This window comes from Ictidomys tridecemlineatus, chromosome 16 (assembly GCF_052094955.1).
Source record: "Ictidomys tridecemlineatus isolate mIctTri1 chromosome 16, mIctTri1.hap1, whole genome shotgun sequence".
NCBI lineage: Eukaryota > Metazoa > Chordata > Mammalia > Rodentia > Sciuridae > Ictidomys > Ictidomys tridecemlineatus.
The window spans coordinates 16,042,573-16,063,362 of record NC_135492.1 but is presented as its reverse complement, the minus strand read 5'-3'; the positions used below and the strand labels follow the sequence as shown (position 1 = coordinate 16,063,362).

General features: G+C 36.9%; 1 protein-coding gene across 1 annotated transcript in view; it reads right to left on the bottom strand.

Moving 5' to 3' along the window:
• Nucleotides 1–881: 881 nt before the first annotated feature.
• The window catches only part of LOC144371340 (uncharacterized), an 813,068-nt gene continuing 793,159 nt past the window's right edge, over nucleotides 882–20,790 (bottom strand). The window contains 2 exon segments of the mRNA XM_078033706.1: nucleotides 882–1,291; nucleotides 1,364–1,655. Of these exon segments, the coding sequence (XP_077889832.1) occupies nucleotides 882–1,291; nucleotides 1,364–1,655 (702 nt within the window).

Sequence of the window (20,790 nt, the reverse complement as noted above, 5' to 3'; positions counted from 1 at the left end):
TTAGTAATTGTTGATTTATACTAAAATTATATCCTTTTAGGCATGCACAATTCTATACTGGTATTTCCTTATTTCTACAATATCAGCTAATGATGTTAAAAAAAAATTTCAGCAAATGTCCAAAGCGATTACCCATTTTCTACATTTAAATGATTATTTTCCCTCCTAAATACCAAATACTTCAAGAGATGGGCTATAGATATGAAACTTACTACCATCTTTATAATTGTCAAGGTGTTTTTGTAAATATTATGCTGTTATCTAAGGTACACACTTTGAACAGATGCTACTCCACATTTGCTACAGATATGAGGTCAGTAATTAAAAAATGTGGGAAATTTGAATACAGTCTTGGACACATTCTTTGGGTTTCTATATGCTATAAATCCTCCAGTGTTTTAAAAATGATGGATCAATGGCCAAAAGCTTTGCAAAAATTTTTTCGTACATCCTCTCACTCGTATGAATTCTGAGGTGCTGAGTAGGATGTGAACAACTATTGGAGACTCTGTCACCTATTTTATATTTATATGATTTCTGTGCTAACATATCTCTGGTGGGAAATAGTGTTGAACTACTGTGAAATAGGGTTGATTCATCCTTAAAGACATTGATGCAATGTTTTCATTGCAAAACTTATCTCAAGTATAAAATCTATAATGTTTAGTAAGATGTGATCTTCAATATTAAAAGCTTTGCCATTCTTCACATTTATAGGACTTCTCTCTACTATGGGTTCTCTGATGTCGAGTAAGTGATGATTGTTGATTAAAATCTTTGCCACATTCTCTACATTTGTAGGGCTTCTCTCCAGTGTGGATTCTCTGGTGCCGAGTAAGTACTATTTTTTTAATAAAACCTTTGCCACATTCTTTACATTTTTAGGGCTTCTCTCCAGTGTGGATTTGCTGGTGCTGAGTAAATGATGATTTTTGATTGAAACTCTTGCCACACAATTTACATTTGTAGGGCATCTCTCCAATATGAATCCTTTTGTGACAATCAAGATGTGAGATGCTATTAAAAGCTTTTTCACATTCTTTACATTTGTAGGGCTTTTCTCTAGTGTGGATTCTCTGGTGCTGAGTAAGTGGCCATCTTTCCCGAAAAGTTTTGCCACATTCTTCACATTTGTAGGGCTTCTCTCCAGTACGAATCCTATTGTGACAATTAAGCTGTGAGATGGTATTAAAAGCTTTGCCACATTCTTTACATTTGTAGGTCTTCTCTCCAGTGTGGATTCGCTGGTGCTGAGTAAGTGATGATTTGTGACGGAAAATTTTTCCACACACTGTACACATGTAGGGCTTCTCTCCAGTGTGCATTCTCAGGTGCCGAATATGATCTATTTTTTTATTAAAACTTTTGCCATATTCTTTACATTTGTAGGGCTTCTCTCCAGTGTGGATTCGCTGGTTCTTAGTAAGTGATGCTTTTTCACTAAAACTCTTGCCACATACATTACATTTGTAGGGTTTCTCTCCAGTATGAATCCTGTTGTGGCAATCAAGATTTGAGATTGTATTAAAACTCTTGCCACACACTTTAGATTTGTAGGGCTGCTCTCCAGTATGAATCTTTTTGTGACTATTACGCTGTGAGATCCTATTAATAGCTTTGCCACACTCTTTACATTTGTAGGGCTTCTCTCCAGTGTGGATTCGCTGGTGCTGAGTAAGTGAAGATTTTTCACTAAAACTCTTGCCACACACATTACATTTGTAGGGTTCCTCTCCAGTATGAGTTCTGATGTGGCGATCAAGATTGAGTTTGTATTAAAACTCTTGCCACACACTTTACATTTGTAGGGCTTCTCTCCAGTATGAATCCTGTTGTGGCGATCAAGATTTGATTTTCTATTAAAGCTCATGCAACACACTTTATATTTGTAGGGCTTCTCTCCGGTATGAATTCTCTGGTATTTTTAAGGCTTGAGTTTTTACTGAAACCTTGGGAAAATAGTTTACATACGTGGGGCATCATTCGAGGGTTTGTCCACTGGTGACAAATAAGATTTGAGCTTTTATTAGAAGTTTTGTCACATTCTTTGCATTTACATGGTATATCTTCTGTATGAACTCTGTGATGTTGAGTAAAGTTCTTGAGTGCATTGCATTCTTCACTTTGGTAGGTTTTCTCTGCAGAATAAATTTTTTGGTGTTGAGTAAGGGTTGAAAAACTTTTTAAGCCTTTCCCACAATTTTTACATTTACAGGTCTCTCCTTCAGTCTAAATCCTCTGATACATAACAAGTTGTAACTTTTCACTAAAAGTTTTTTCACATTCTTTAAATTTGTAGAATTTTTCACTATCATAGTATCTTCTGTGTTTAAAAAATATATCAAAGCATTTTCTGTCTCAATATCTTCTATACTTATAGGGCTCTCTTTCTATATAAATTTTTTTGTATTAAGCATGCTCTGCACTGTGGTTAAGAGCCCTTTCACATATCTTACATTTGCAGGTTTTGTCTTGGCTATGAATATTTTAAAGAATACTAGTTTTTGATCACTAAACCAAGACTTTCCTACGTTTTTCATCTTGGTAAATTTACTTTAGACAAGGACTAGGATTTCTCTATATTTATAATTTTTATCACCAATATAAATATACTGGTAATTATTCAGGGTAGAGACATGGATTTTGTGTTACTTATAGCATTATCTATATAGTGCACTTTCGAGAAATCTTTATCAGAATTGTCACTGAGCAATAGTGGGGAAGTAGACACTTTTCTACAATTCTTAATATTATCCATTTGGGCACAAGGAGAAATTCAACTTTTGTTTCAGAAAAATGGACATTTTATAAAGAAACTCCCAAAAGGATCACTTTTAGAAATAACTTTTCTGTGCAAATGTTTGACTGGAATTTTAAATAAGTGCTACTTTTATAATTGGCCAAGTTGAAAACTGATGCATGGACTAGATTTCAAATTTTCCACATTGCCTTTCAGTTCAAAAATGGCTGTGGATTTATCCTTAAAGACATATAAATCTCCTCAAAATAAATGAAATACATTGAATTTTAGTTTCAGATATTAATTGTCTCTGGTGTCTTTTGACCATAAAATTTTTATCATAAATAGGGACTACTGATTGATTTTGTCTATTATCATACAATTTTTGAACTTCACTCTCACCTATATTTTCCCATTGTTTTCTTGGTTGTATATAGTCAACGTCACACTTTCCATATCTTCCCTCTCTTTCTTTTATTTCCTGCTCTGGTAAAATTTGTCGAGGATGATGAGAAGTCATGGCTGTAATAAATAAAAATAACAAACATGTTTACTTACTGTACTGGACTGAGTATATTTTGCAAACCTAAGAAATTACAACAAAAAATAACATCAGCAGGGGTGTGGATTATTAAATCCAAGTCCATCATTACTGTAGAAATATATAAATCAAATAAAAATACACACAGAAAATTATTTTGAAGATTTTCCTAATCATCTTTGTGTTCACAGTATCCAAAATGAGTACATTATTATGGAGAGTAATATAGTAGAGAAAAATACATTGTGTTACACATAGATTTTCCTCCTTTAGAATATATTTTAAAAATCTACCAACTTTCTTCTGTTTCATTAAAATATAAAAACATAAAATATGTGAATATTTGGGGACTGTTGAAAAAGGGGTTCCTGCTTACCAACAGAAAAAAAAAAACATGGCTAAATCGACTGTAAGCAAAGTTATGAATCACTCAAAGGGAATAGTCAATTTAAAATAAGTTTTCTAAACTAAACCAAAACACAAAAAAAAACAGAATAAAAATTAGTCAAGAATTGTTAATAGTAATAATCAGAAAATGTATGTTTGGGGCTGGGGATGTGGCTCAAGCGGTCGCACGCTCGCCTGGCATGCGTGCGGCCCGGGTTCGATCCTCAGCACCACATACCAACAAAGATGTTGTGTCCGCCGAGAACTAAAAAATAAATATTAAAAATTCTCTCTCTCTCTCTCTCTCTCTCTCTCTCTCTCTCTCTGTCTACCCTCTCTCACTCTCTCTTTAAAAAAAAAAAGAAAAAAGAAAATGTATGTTTAAAGACTTTCTTTAGAAAACGTCTGAAAGAGTCAGGGGTGGTTGTACATAGCAACATAAGAGTTTGAGCTAGAGCATTAAAGTTTGAAGGCCAAAGTAAAAAATGCAAAGTGCTAAGTCACCCTTTATTTCTTTTTTCAGTACTAATAAAGACATCTCAGAAAATAGAAAATATAAAATATCCAAGCAGCTCAGTTTTCTCCAAGTTGTAAAGACTCAAAGTAGGTTTGAATCCAAGTTTAAAAACTCAGGATACTGAGAACATCCAAGAGAAAAAGATGGGTCACCTAGAAATGTGTAACCATATAATTGTGAAATCCTTAGTCGAATCTTCACAACACAGGAAAGAATTCAAGTCTATCTATATTCAAGAAATGAAAGAATAAAATTATCAACCAAGACATTATATTCACAGCTACTACCTTTCAAAAGAGAAGGAAAATGAAGACTTTAAACATATAAGAATATACACACTATTCATCAACACTGGATCTGTTCTCCAAAAAGTACTAAAGGTAATCTTTCATAATAAAATGTAAGAGCACACCATCATAAGTCATATAAAACTTTAAACATTTCTTGGCAAAAATAATTCTATTTTATTGTAATGACAGGTCTCCAAATATGTAATTTTGCAATAGAATTTGAAAGAAAAAAGCATACCAACAATACTGTTAATAGGCATATATACCTGTAACAAAAATATGATTGTAAAAGGACACACAAATATATTCAGTTTTTTAATAAAGTGAAGTCAAGTTGATACTCATACAAAGTATGAGTATGAGATTCTTCATTTTTTGAGATTTTTGTTGGCAAATGCAAGATTACAAAATTCTGATCAAAACAAAACTTGGATATCTGAATTAACTCTAAATATTGCAACTGTACATAGTCTACAGGATACTCTAAATCTAAGAACACACACATAATGAAAGCAAAGGGATATAATAATGACACATAGAAAAGTGATCGAATAAAACCTTGGCTGTCTAAATTATAGTACACAAAACATAGTTTAAGACAGTTATAGGACATAGAAGACATTTTAAATTAAAAATAACTTTCAAAAGAGGCAAAGAGAGAAAAGGACCCTATCCCTAGGTTCTGAATTAAGAGTAAATACATTCGCTACGTACTTCATACTTCCCCAAAACACAAAGAAAATACCAAGAGGGTCGATGAAAACAAAGAATCACTGACATACTAAGAGACATAAATCCCCACTTACTGAAAAGGGAAATACAGTGAAGCAAAATGGTAATCACAAAGCATAAGACTTTGAAAATATTTTGAAACTACTATAGACTTATAGAATTTCTGTTCTTAATGACAAGTGGGATATTATGCTGGCTAGATCAATTTTATATATTAAAACAAAGGTTAATAAATATTTAAGTGATAGTTATTTTGTAACCAACATGGAATAAATATTTGAAGTCAAAGTGGTAGGGATTTTTAAAAATCCCTAAATATGTGTCAGTTTATTGAACACCGTTGGGCATGCTGTTGTTTAAAATTGAAAAATTAAATTTAAAGATGTTTATACAACTTAAAGTTAACTAGAGGCTCCATTTAGTATTCGTCAACCTCATATTGTTAAAAAATTTCTTGCAGAGAAATCTATCCTTTAAATTGTATAAATATCCCCCAAAATACCAATAAGACTATTTCCCTGCTAAAAAAAATATACTAAAAGTTACAGCATTCAATTGTAAATGCAAACATGGTGTCAGGTAAACGGAGTTCTTAATGAGTGTGGCAATAAGCCCTCACATCAATTGCAAATTAAAAACATTGCACACCAGTGTTGTTATAATTTTATTCAACAGAGCCATCATGGGGGACACAAACCAAATATCCCTTGAGAAGAATGATGAGCAATATTTGAATATAGAAACTAAAGAACTTTGAAGTCAAATAATTTATTCTAATTATATATTTTACAAAATGTATGTATACTAGGTTAACTGATAAGTCACAGAGAGAATACCGCAGAATTCTAGAACGTGAAAACATCTGTAAACTAAAGAAGCAGCTTTCTGAACAAAAGAGAATAGTTTTGTGATGAGATGACACAAATGATCCCTTGCATTCTAGGCATTCATTATATTTTTTGAGATGTAAACTTTGTAGAGATCTATTAATAAAAATTTGAATTAATGTTACTGAAATGTATATTGAAAAGTTTGGAGACAGTAAGTTTTATTTTGTGGTTTTCATTACAATGAAAATTAAAAGATAAAGAGAATTGCAACATTTCTCAAAGCTACATTTCAAATAATGTGGTCTTTATCCTATAAATAAGAACAAGCTCATTTATATACAAATGATGAGCATGCATGTAATCTCAGCTACTAGGAAGTCTGAGGCAAGTGAATTGCAAATTCAAGACATCCTCAATAACTTAGTGAGAACCTCTCTCCAAATATGAGTGAAAAAGATTTTGGGGTGTAGTTCAGCATGAGAGTATCACTGCCATCAATCCCCATTACACTTATGCATAGAAAACTTCAATTTCTACATACATGGGCATAATCAAAAGCCAATCAAGATAAAATACAAAAGTCATGGACAAAAGAGGCTTAATATTAATGCAAGCAAAAGCACATATAATATTATTGGCAATAAAAACATGAATCATACATATCTTAGTTTGTGAAGCAATTAACTAATATGAGAAAACACAGTCCTTAACAGGGAACTACTGTATACAATTAAAAAACGAAAAAAAAAACAAGCAATTTGTAAATATCTACCAATGTATTATTTTACAAATCCTCTAACTCAAATAAAACTTACACCATCTCTCGAAACAGCAGTCTTTGTCCAACTTGACATTCATTCCATGGCAGATAATTTCACAGAAAATCCATTACACACATCAGAAAAAAAATTGATAAGGAAATTTTAGTGAAAAAATGTACAAATAAGATTAGAGAAACTGACTTATGATAGTAATGTATTACAATGGGTGGACCTAGAGGTCTCCAGAAATGTGCAAAACTTTTCTGTAAATAATGGAAGAAGGGCTGGAGTTGTAGAGTATTGTTAGAGAGCTTGCCTAAAATGCGTGAGACCCTGGGTTCAATGCTCAGCACCATATATGAATAAATAGGAAATTCATTAATAACTAAAAATATTTTTAAAATTATGGAAGAACTGTCAGATAATATTGACACTCACAAGGCAAGGGGAATGTTTTGTTGTTAATTTGAATGTATGGAGGAAAAGCAGGATACTACATAATTTTAAAGCACAAAACACAGGACAGGTTTTTCTGATAACAAGAGAAAGAATTCAAAGCTTCTCAAAAATAATTTCTGCTGGATAATGTCTCAATGAACATTTTTGATTATAGGCTTCCTCCCCTACCTCAACTATGTCCTCTGCTATATGTGGGCCACAGGATTTGACATCACTGCATTCTTCTAAGTCAACCATATTTCAAATGAAAGATATATATCTTGCCACCAAAAGAAAACATTGATGGTGAAAATAAACATCATTAACATTTTCTTGTCAGCACCAAGAACTACCCCATCTTCTTTATTGAAAGCATAAATCTGCAACACATTCTTGTAGAGAAGTTCCCAAAAGATCTACTTCAAGTGAGGAAAATTAAATAATAATAATTAAGAATTTTGAAGGAAAGTTTTGCTCACCCACAAATACTAGGTTGCTGTAGTTCTCCAACATCACTTCTCTATATAAATTCTGCTGGGCATGATCCAGGCATTCCCATTCCTCCTCAGAGAAATCAATAGCGACATCCCCGAATGTCAATGGCTCCTGAAATAAAAATTGTTAGATAAATAGAACATTGACCAAACTACTATTCAGTTTTTAATTTGAATTAAGAGTTAGTAGAACTGACTGTCATGTAGGAGATTGACTTTAATTATGTAATAAGATACTTTCCATTATCTAATTCGGAGGAAAATACATGAGTCCAAATACAGTATATATATATATATATATATATATATATATATATATATATATATATATATATACCATATCAGAGTGATGTGAAGGATATATATCATAATCCAAGCACTAAATAAAAGTCCTTCTAACTTTTGTGTCATCAGTGAATGTAAAATTTGGCAGACATTCCAGATGCAAATCAGACTTGTCAAAGATATTCTCATAAGGTGATTTTGTACAAGGGAGAAAAAGACTGGTTAAATAGCTTTTGAAAACAGACTTGTTCCTATTCTCTCTGCTTTCTATCCATGAGATAGATTGAGATCCCCAATACAATTAGTTTCAAGTATCATTCATGAAACATTCCCAATGTGTAAAATATTCATAAAATATTAATGTTTGGAGACAGGTAAAGTGACACTTCCACCTCGTGAAAAGACAAACTTGAAATATTTCAAGTTCTATAAGCAGTTCAACGAATGAATCAATTTGGCACAATAGAATGAACAATGGGTCACAGAAGACTTCAAAGAGGAGATTAAAAATTCTTAGAGGTAAACAAGAACACAGACACAACATATCAAAATCTCTTCGACACCATGAAAGCAGTACAAGGAGGAAACTTCGTTGCATGAAGTTCATTCCTTAAAAGAAGAAAAAGGCAATCATTAATCTCATACTTCATCTCAAAGCCCTAGAAGAAGACATCAACAGCACAAGCAGTAGAAGGCAAGAAATAATTAAAATTAGAACTGAAGTTGAATTAAAAGAAACAATTAAACCTTGACAATAAGTTGGTTCTCTGACAAACCTCTAGCTAGTCTAATGAAGAGAAGGAGAGAGAAAATTCAAATTACCAGCATACATAATGAAAAAGGCAGTATCCAAACAGACACCTCAAAAATAAAAAGGATATTTAGAAATTATCTTGAAAATATATACCCCAAAAATATTGAAGACATTGAAGGCATCAACAAATTTCTGAAGTCACTTGATGTGCACAGATTGAACCAGGAAGACATACACAATTTAAAAAGACCAATATTAAATGATGAAATACAAGAGCAATCAGAAGCTTATCAACCAAAAAAAGCCCAGGCCCAGAAGGTAAAATGCCTAGTTAAATAAGACCTTTAAAGAAGAAATTCAAAATACCAATATTCTTCAATGTATTTCAGAAAATACAGAAAGAAGAAACAATTCCAAACTCATTCAATGAGGCCAATATCACCTTGATCCCCAAACCAGGCAGGGACAAATGAAAGAAAAAAAACTTCATGCCAATATCTCAAATGAACATAGATGCAAAAATTCTGAATAAAATTCTGCCAAATTAAACACAAAAATATATTAAAAAGTTCATGCACCAAGATTAAGTGGGGTTTGTCCAGGAATATAGGGTTGGTTCAACATATAGAAATCAATAAAGGTAATTCATCACATCAATAGACTTAAAAGTAAGAATCATATTATCATCTCAAAAGACACAGAAAAGAAATTTGACAAAATACAGCACCCTTTCATGTTCAAAAAATTAGAAAAACTTGAGATAACAAGAAAATACCTCAAAATTATACTGGCTCTCTACATTAAGCCTAAGGCCAACATCATTCTAATAGAAGAAAAACTAAAGGCATTCCCTCTAAAAACTGGAACAAGACAGGGGTGCTCTCTCTCACCATTTCTATTCAACATATTTTTTGAAACACTGGCCAGAGCAATTAGACAGATGAAAGAAATTAAAGGAATAACTACAGGAAATAAACTTAAATTAGCACTATTTGCCGACAATATGATTTTATACCTAGAAGACCCCAAAAGCACCACCAGAAACTTCTAGAACTAAAAATGAATTCAGCAAAGCAGCAGGTTATAAAATTAACACACATTAAAAAAAGGCATTTCTGTATATCAATGACAAAGCCTCAAGAAAGAAATAAGAAAACCTACCCCATTTACAGTAACTTCAAAAAAGAAAACATTAGATACTTGGGAATCAACTTAATAAAGAGGTGAAAGATCTATACAAGGAAACCTACAGAACCCTAAAGAAAGAAATCAAAGAAGACCTTAGAAGATGGAAAGATCTACCTTACTCTTGCATAGGCAGAATAAATATTATCAAAACGACCATACAACCAAAAGCACTATACTGATTGAATGCAATTATAAACAAAATCCCAATGACATTTCTCATAGAAATAGAAAAAGCAATCATGAAATTTATCTTGAAAAATAAGAAGCCCAGAATAGCTAAAGCAATTATAAGCAGGAAGTGCAAAGCAGGTGGTATGACTATACCAGTCCTTAAACTATAAGACAGAGCAATTGTAACAAAAACAACATGGTATTGGCACTAAAACAGGCCAGTAGACCAATGGTACAGAATAGAGGACACATAGACTAACTCACAAAATTACAATTATCTTATATTAGACAAAGGTGCCAAGAACATGGATTGGAGAAAAGATAGCCTCTTCAACAAATGGTGCTGCAAAAACTGGAAAAAAAAAACTGAAATTAAAACCCTCTCTCTCACAATGCACAAAACTCAACTCAAAGGGGATTAAGGACCTACAATTTAAACCAGAAACTCTGCATCTAATAGATAAAAAAGTAGGCTATAATCTTCATCACATGGGGCTAGGCCGCCCCAACTTCCTTAATAAAATGCCTATAGCACAAGAATTGAAACCAAGAATCAACAAATGGGATAGATTCAAATTAAAAAGTTTCTTCTCAGAAAAAAATCAGAGGTGAACAGAGAGCGTATATCCTGGGAGTATATTTTTACCCCTCACACACCAGATAGAGAACTAATATCTAGTATATAAAGAACTCAAAATGCTAAGCACCAAACAAACCAATTATCCAATCAACAAATTGGCCAAGTACCTGAACAGACACTTCTCAGAAAAGGATGTAGAATCAATCAACAAATATTTAAAAAATTGTTCATCATCTCTTACAAGTAGAGAAATGCAAATCAAAACCACTCTAAGATATCATCTCAGTCCAGTCAGAATGGCAGCTATCATAAAGACAAACAACAAGTGTTGGCAAATATGTGGGGAAAACGGCACACTCATACACTGCTGGAGGGACTGCAAATTGGTGAAAACAACATGGAAAACTGTATAGAGATTCCTTGGAAATCTGGGAATGAAAAAACCATTTTACCCAGCTATTCCTCTTCTCGCACTATTCTCAAAGGACTTGAAAACAGCATACTATAGGGTAATAGCCATGTCAATGTTTATAGCAGCACAATGCAGAATAGCAAACTCTGGAGCCAACCCAGATGCCCTTCAGTGCATGAATGGATAAAAATATGGGGCATATATACACAATGCAATTTTACTCAGCAATAATAAAATCATGGCAATTGCAAGTAAATGGAGAAGTGAAGTGAGGCAAACCCAAAAAATAAATGTTGAATGGTTTCTCTGATATAAGGAGGCTTACTATAGAGGGGTAGAAAGATGGAGCTTAGGAGGCATAGATGAATTCTACATAGGGCAGAGGGGTTGGAGGGGAGGGGAAGAGGCAGGGGATTAGCAGTGATTGTGGAATGTGATGATACCATTATCCAAAGTACATGTATGAAGACCCAAATTGGTGCCAACATACCTTATATGAAACCAGAGATATGAAAAATTGTGATATATATGGGTATTAAGAGTTGTATTGCAGAAAGAAATGAGTACATATATAATAGAATAAATTAGCATGAATATACTTTATGAAAAATTGAGCTCTATGTGTGTGATAAGAATTGTAATGCATTCCATTGTTGTTGTGTATTAAAAAAATAAATTTTTAAAAAAGAATGGTATTGAAACCCATTAAAGAAACGATAAGCCTACATGGCTATATATCTTAAAAACAGAGCTGGAAGGGAAGATGCATGAACAACATGAGAAACCAAGAAAGAATGTACCCCAAACAAAGATGCTACATTATTAGAATCCATGGTCAGAATAGCAGGATAAATAGGAGAAGGTACATAATTTTCTGTGAATTAAAGGATGATATGAGAGCAAATACAGGCAGCAAAGGATTATTTTGATAAATAGTTACATAAGCAAATACAGAAAGCAAAAGATTCCTTCAATAAGAACATAGAGATTTTGAAAGAAGAAACAGAGATCCTTGAAATGAAGGAAACAGTAAACCAAATTAAGAACTCAATAGGAAGCATCTCTAACAGAATAGATCACTTGGAAGACAGAGCCTCTGACATTGAAGGCAAAATATATAATCTTGAAAAAATAAAGTTGACCCCAGTGAAGATGCTAAGAAACCATGAGCAGAAGATTCAAAAACTGTGAGATAATATGAAAAGACCAAATTTACAAACTATTGGTATAGATGAAGGCATAGAGGTCTAAACTACACTAATAGACAATCTATTCAATGTAATAATACCAGAAAAATTTCCAAACATGTAGAGTGAATTGGGAAATCAAATACAAGGATCGTATAGGACATCAAATGAACAAGATCACTACAGGTCTACACCAACGCACATCATAATGAAAACACCTAGGATACAGGAGAAGCAGAGCATTTCAAAAGCCACAAAAGAAAGGAATCAAATTACATATGGGGAAAACCAATCAGGATCTCTGATTTCTGAACTGAGACGCTGAAATCTACAAGATCCTGCAACAATATAAACCAAGCTCTGAAAGAAATGGATGCCAATCAAGAAGCATACCCAGCAAAATTAAATTTTGATTAGAAATTAGATTTTGATTCAGATTTTATTTTATGAGAAAATAAAAGCTTTCCATCATACACAAAATTTAAAAAATTTACAATGAGAAACATGCACTACAGAACATCCTTGGCAAATATTTCATGAGGAGGAAATGAACAACAATAAAAAATCAGAGAAGGGTAGAATCACTCTAAAGGAAAAAGCTATCAAAAAGAAACTGATTTAGTTAAATACCAAAAATAAACAAAAATAACTGGGATTACAAATCTAGTCTCAATAATAACTCTAAAAGTTTAGTTCCAACTCAGCAATCAAAAGACAGGCAGATTGAATAAAAAAAAAAGACCAACAATATGCTGCCTCTGAGAGACTCATCACATAGGAAAAGACACCCACATACTGAAGGTGACAGGTTGGAAAAAAAATATCACTCAGGCTGGGGCTGGGACTGGGGCTCAGTAATAGAGCACTCACTTAGCATATGTGAGGCCCTGTATTTGATCCTCAGCACCACATAAAACTTAATAATAAAGGTATTGTGTTCATATACAAAAAAATAAATATTAAAACACATACCACTAACATGGACTGTGGAGGCAAGCAGGGGTTTCCATTCTTATATCAAATAATGTGGAAAGTTAATCAAAAAAGACAAAGAAGGACACTACATTCTGCTTAAAGGAACCGTACACCAACAAGACAGAACAATTATAAATATACACACCCCCAATACAATAGAGCATCTATGTTCAAACAGACTCTTCTCAAGTTTAAGGGCCAAGTAGACCACAAGACAATAATTCTGGGTGACTTTAACACACCTCTTTTACTACTGAATTGATCTTCCAAACAATATCTAGACAGAAAATATAGAACTCAATGATAAAATAAACACAAAGAAGTGGCTTTTTTGGATCACAAAGAAGGGGCTTCACATTGGTGTCTAAGTATTTCCCTGTGCTAAAATCCACACCAGGAGTGCAGCAAAAGGGTCAAAACCCTGTTTCTTTCTAGAATAGGCTCACACCACTTTCCTGCAGTTAGCACAGGCAGCCCGGGTTCTAACAAATTGCATCAGAAATTCAGTCACCAGGTAAGTAGGAGACCTTCTGCAGTCCCACTCCAGCTGTGGGAAAGGCACCTATCAAATAGGCGAAGGAACTAGTCCTCCAAAGACATGGGTATGGAGAAAGAGACCTGCTCACATGGGGCTAGAATATCAGTTTAGTGCAGCCATTTTAAAAAATAGCATGGAGTTTTTTAAAAGCTAACAACAACTCTGGATGCATTTCCAAAGAAACTTGAACCAGTGTGTTAATAAATGGCTGCATGCCCATCACTGTTCCAGGATCCACAGAAGTCAGGACAGGGAACTTCTGAAGTGGCTTCTGGATAAGGAGACTCCTCTTAGCTGCAAGGCAGTCACCTGCTCCCCTGAGAAACTACTTCCCCTAAATGCACCTGCTCATAAGTCCACAGGTGGCTGATATTTACCAGATGCTCAGGAGACCTCAGATGTGCCAGGTGTGGGATCCTCATGTCAGGCAGAGACAAAACAGGACCAGGAAAATATCTCAGAAGCATGAGACCCCTGGGACATGTAGTCCACAGGGGGGGCACTCATCCCAAATACATTCTGACAAGGTGTCTGGCCTGGGAGAGAAAGGGAGAATACACATGCACAAACACGTGCACACACATATTTGTACTGGAAATTGGGACAGGGGACTTGAATTTGAGGGATTCATTGATACATGTGTACAGGTTTTATCTGAAAGATGGGGTTCTGGATCTGACATTTTGCTTCCATTATATTTAGAACATTCAGGGGGAACCAGGCAAAAGGGCACACACCTGTAATCCCAGCCAGTCAGGAGGCTGAGGCCCAAGTTCAAGGCCAGTCTCAGCCTCTGTCTCAGGATAAATGATAAAAAGTAGGAGGGATGTAGCTCAGTGGGAAAGGGGCTCTGCGTTCAATACACTATGCCCCATGCCCTCCCCCAAAAGAAAGAAAAGCTCAGGGGGAAGAAAAACCTGAGATCCCTGCGGATCCCAGCCCCCTTGGGTAGGAAAGAGCCCACGGAGTTGTGGTTCTCGCTGTCTCAAGACTCTGAAATCCATCACAGAAGAAATTCAGGGAGGAGACTTGAGCTGCCAATTTTTACAGGAGATATCCATGTCTTCAATAATGAGAATAAAAAAAATCCAACATCTTTAAAACCTGAGAAATGTGAAATAAACGCCTATCAGAGAGAAAATTAAACAGTATCAATGAAGATAGGAAACAAAAGAATTCGAATAAACTCAAAGAATTTAAGTGCTTCTTAATTATTTGTGGAAAGTGTTTTGCCATTAAAGACACGATAGCCCCCGCCACAGGGACTTGCTGAAATCAGTTCATAGGACAGGATGATACATTAATAGTCATGGGATATTCAGCTTAAAAATAGTGTAAAATACCATGGGTCAGTTTTGCACACGTACCATATGCAGGTGGTATTATGTATAACTCTGATGCACTAATAAACAATCCAGCATGCTTTACTCTTAATGGAAGCACCCAGTCATAAATTTCATCCACAAAGTTAAATATATGTAAACTTAAGCAAGAAACTTTTGAAGTATAAGAGCAAAAAATTATAAGAGAAAAAAATAATAAGAAGAAGTTATTAGCTAACACGTGCATTGTGAAGCTGTTCTGTTACAATTGTCATCAAGGAATCACGAAGTCAACAGAGTCCACCCACGAACCCACATGGATGTAAAAATCATACACTTAATTGCAATGGAAAAGTCATTATCAATCAAACCCTAACCAGGCCAATCTCAGCAACTTAGCTAGACCAGCGGGCAGAATAAAAACTAAAAACTACCATGGAGAGAGCTCAGTGGTAAAGCAACCTTCTGTTAACTACCAAAACACAACAACCACCAAAAATAAATAAATAAATAATAAATAAACTTCACAAAACTAGTTTAGGAATAGGCAAGGTTTCTGTTCACCGCAGCTTCTCTCCTGCAGGAAAATGCTGTTTGGAAATTTGATTTTTTGGGGTGGGAGGGGGGGTGCTGGGCATTGAACTCAGGGACACTCCACCACTGAGCCCTATCCCCAGCCCTATTTTGCATTTGATTTCGAGGCAGGGTCTCCCTGAGTGTCTAAGTGCCTCACCCACTTGTGGAGGCTGGCCTTGACCTCGCAATACTCCTGCATCAGCCCCCACCCCCAGCTGCTAGAATGCCAGGTGTGCGCCATCGCCAGGCTCAGAGATTGGAGTCTTCCAGTGGTCCAACCTGTCAATCACCACAGCCAGGAAGACGCCTGGCAGCCTCCCTCACCTGCCAGATAGATAGGAGTTGAGCAGGGGCTGAGGCTGCCCAGGGGATGGGGAGCCTGCGAGGGGTCTCCACCACTGTCACGCTCCACACAGGCTGGCCAAGGGGACTGATGGGCGCTGTCCACAACGGGTTCAGGCCTGTGGTCTCAGAGAGTGCCCAAAGTCAGGGTCAGCCAACTCGGGTTCCCGTCACAGCCGGTCCTACCGGACGGCCTTCCAGCCCGACCTCCCTAGGGAGCCTCCCTGTCCAGGCACCAGGTGCCACTGCACACTCACCATTTTCTGGTGCCCAGCAGCCAAGCCTGGACTGGTGAGCTTCAGCCCCTGCATGGCAGGGCTACCTGGGATCCTGGGCAGGAGAGAAGCCTGGAGTCCAACTGCAGGAATCTGAGTAGAACCCCGGACCACAGAGAAATAAATCACATTCCGAGCGCGGAGGCCCACCCCCTGCTGCTGGCTACGCTCAGGATTGGACAGCGCTCAGCACGGGGGCTTCTGATTGGACAGGGAACCAGTCAGTCTCCGCTCTCCACAGACTGAGTCAAGAGAGCTTTTTTTTTGAGTGACAGGAGGGTGATCTCTGCTCCAGGCAAGGAGGAAACAAGAATGGCAGGTTTGGGTGCAACATTTTTCTTTTTTCTTTTCCTTTTGAGGTCTCAGCATTGGGTCAGGGTTAGGGTGACCAGAATTCTAAGTTCTTTTGGGTTTTGATGTTAGGAAATTGAAGTCATTTCTTGAAAGTTTCACCACCTGGGCCTTCTCCTACAATAAGAACACCCAGAGCATCTTCGGGTGCTGACTTGTCCTCTGTTCATCTGTGCAAAATTCTCCAAGCAGAACTGGCATTTTGCCCAGTAGGAACTGCCCAGTGCATTAAGGCCAGCGCTGGTGGAGGCTCCCTGGGGACCTGGCAGGCGCCCTGGAGGAGTTTACCACCCAGTTGGCAGTGTGAGAGCTGATGTTTCTCCAGCTGAGTTGAATCTATCTCGAGCCCACATTGAGGCTGGAGGCAGAGTAAGGAGATCAGCACAGAAGAGACCTGGAGAGCACAGACCTGGGTAAACTCCAGATGCACCCAAACTCCCTCACTCTCTGGAGAACTGGGGGTTGAGGACTCCACCTCTGAGTCCCTTCCCCAGCCCTAGTTTGAATTTTATTTAGAGAAAGGGTCTCACTGAGTTGCTTAGCACTTGCTTTTGCTGAGGCTGGCTTTGAATTCGCCATCCTCCTGCCTCAGCCTCCCCAGCCACTGCAATGACAGGTGTATGCCATTTTTTTTTTCTTTTTGAGAGAAATACCTGCGGTGGCCACAGAATAACAGCCTTGCACAGATCAAGGCCACCCTGAGTGTTCTCCCTGGTTCCCACCAGTCCTCTGGATACTAGACAATGGGATCCTGCCTCCTCCAAAAACCAGAGATACCCTGCCCAGGTGTGCATCTTTAGTATCAGCTGAATATGCTTCACATACCAAGAATATGAAAGGGAATCTCAGGGCAGTTTTAACTTGCATTTCCCTAATTGCTAGATACATTGCCTTTTCAGTACTTATTTTTTTAAATATATTTTCTAGTTGGAGTTGGACCCAATATCTTTAATGCATACATTTATTTTTCTGTGGTGCTGAGGATGGAACCCAGTACCTTGCATGTGCTAGGTGAGCACTGTATGGCTGAACCCCAGCCCCAGCCCCCATTTTTAGTATTTTTACTTTTGTTTCTCAGTAACAGCAGCCCAGGTCTTTGGGGAACCAGTTTTGCTGCATTTGTGAATTGGGAACATTTCCCTTGAAGAAAAACTGAGAAGGTCAAGGCACATGCCCAGGATTCCAGGGATGAGCAGTACACAGTTGTCTTTCCCAGAATGAGGAGAAGATTATGTGGGTGAGAAGAGGGAAAGAGCCGGGGACACCTTTGGGCCAGAAACTCTTCTTCCTCCATGAGGGAAATTATTCTTGCTGTTAGTTTTCTTAACCCAAATGAGAGATTTTCCTAAGCTACCAGTGCCACTGGATACAGGTCCCTGGATGGAGCTCAGATTTTTCTTGAGAGGCAAAAAAAAGTGAATAACCAGCCCAGTGGTTGCAATAACCAACAAGCTAGACCTTGGGCTCCTTGGGGGCAAAACACTGGGTTTTACCCAATAATTAACAATACAACAGAACCTGACACCCAGTTAATGGGGAATGGAGAATTGGATGGCTGGGTGTGGGGTCTGTGGGTGGCAAGCTGCAGGAGCTTGCCTCTGGGGTGCATTCCTTGCATCTGGGAGGTTTTTCAACACTAATAAGATAAGCAGAGTGGCAAGAACACTGGCAAAACCCTCTGTAATATTCTAGCCAGGAAAATTCATGAGCACTTTAAAAGCATCTTAATGTTTACCCTGGGTGGAATGTGCCTCAATCAGAATTCAACAATTTGAAAATAGCTGCCAACATGAAAAGTCTTTGAAATCTGCTGGATTGTGGACCACATTTGTGGATGACTGCAAAAACCACATGAATCCATGGCTAATACATAAGTAAAAATAAAAACCTAATAATGAGCATTCTCTTAAGACTTCTGTCCTGAAAACACTGCCCTATTTGCTTTGATAACTAAATGATCATTTAATCATTCTTCTAGCAACACTTGAGGTCCATAAAGAACTGTGGAACATGTCTGGTTGATGCAGAAATATTGGAATACCAAGAAGAAAGTTTCACTGAACCTCAAAAGAGAAGGTTCATTAATCTCCAGAATGCAGAAATGCCCACAAAAACTTAAAATAAAAAACAAGGGACTGGGGTTGTGTCTCAGTGACAGAGCACTTGCCTAGCACCTGTGTGGCACTGAATTGGATCCTTAGCACCACATAAAAAATATATAAAATAAAGGTTTACTTTCCAATTAAAAACGATTTTTAAAAATAAAGATCAGATTAAAATAAAAAAAATAAACTCCCTGCAATGCAGCATTTCTCCTAGACCAGCTTCCTGGACCCCCATATACTAGCATGATGTGAGCAAGCTTAAAAAAATGGGTGAGAAATTACAGAACACTGCTCTGGCCCCATCTCTAGTCCAGCCCCACTTAATTTTCCCTCTTCAAATAGCAACACCTCAGACCACGTATTTCCTGTCTCTCCCTTTAGAGCTTTCTCACATTTTTTTTTTCTTTCTTTTTGTGGTGCTGGAGATTGAACCTAGCACCTTGTGCATGCAGGGCAAGCACACTACCTACCTCACTGAATCCCTGGCCCCTCACGTTCTTTCCTGAATGTGCATCTGATTTCTAAATAGGTCTGTTCACGCACCTGACAATGATGAAGTTGTTTTCTGCTTTGAAAACCAAGGAACCTACTTTTTCTGAGCTGATGTGCCTCTCTCTTCCTGAAATCCCTTCCCATTACACAGCCTCACACAGCAAAATTCAGACTTGAGCTTTTTAAATGTGTGGGGATTTTTATTGTTTGGGGTCTGATATCACATATATCACTGGAGAAAGGTAACTAGCAGCCATGCACTTTTTTTAATACGCAAAGGACAAGGTTTGGTAGCACATGTCATTAAGGCCAGGGATTTGGAAGGCTGCTTCAGGAGAATATCAAGTCGAAGGCCACAGTTGGCCTCTTAGCAAGACCCTGCCTCAAAATAAAATATTCAAAGTTCTGACACTGGGTTAGTCTTCATGAACAATAAAGGGTCAGAGTTCCTGTTTCAACAGTCTCCCCTTAGGATGCTGTGTGTAGGTGTGTGACTGTTACCTTCCAACAGGAACTAGAGCTGTTGCTGGTGTCCACCTGTATTAATAAATAGATCAAATGAAGTGAGTAAATAAGTAAAGCAATAAAAAATCTGACATTGGTGCTGGTTGTGATCCCAGAGATACAAAAGTTATGTTGTGTTTCTTGGATCTTGTGTTCTTGCAAGGGTGAATATCAGATAATACATAAAATGTAATCAAAGTAGAGCAAAGTTTATTGGCCCAGAAATCACTATCAAGAAGGGGGGAGAAAAACAGTGAGTCTTCTCTGACATCTCTAGGCCTCACACCCTTTTGATCCTCTGGTTTATGGGAGATGCTTTGGGTGACTCCAGAATTCTGCCCATGGAGAAATGCCTACTCTTAACTGGCAGTAGGATGACATTGTGTTTGTAGGTTCCTACTCCACATGGTCTTGTCCAGAGACACAAAGCAAAACCCGAGTGTGTGTGTGTGTCTGTGTGTGTGTGTGTGTCTTTGTGCATTTTAGTATAATAAAAATTTTATTATGGCAGCTATTATGAAGACAAACAACAACAAGTGTTGGCGAGGATGTGGGGAAAATGGTACACTCATACACTGCTGGTGGGACTACAAATTGGTGCAGCAAATATGGAAAGCAGTATGAAGATTCCTTGGAAATCTGAGAATGGAACCACCATTTTACACAACTATCCTGTGGAGCCAACCTACATGCCCTTCAGTGGATGAATGGATAAAAAAATGCATTATTTATACACAATGGAATGTTATTCAGCAATAAAAGAATAAAATCATGCGTGTGGGGGAGATTATGGTCTTGTTCTCTTGGTTTCTGACTTTTGGTTTCTGACTTTTAGGAAATAGAGTTTTTCTGAGATTTTCACCAGTATCTTTGCCTTTGTCAAATGGTTATTGCAACTTACTTCTGTTTCTTGCTTTCTAACTTTTGTGGTTTTGCAAAATGAGGTATGAGGTAGAAGTGGATTTTAAGTGGATATTTTTAATGTAGGAGTTCACTAATTACT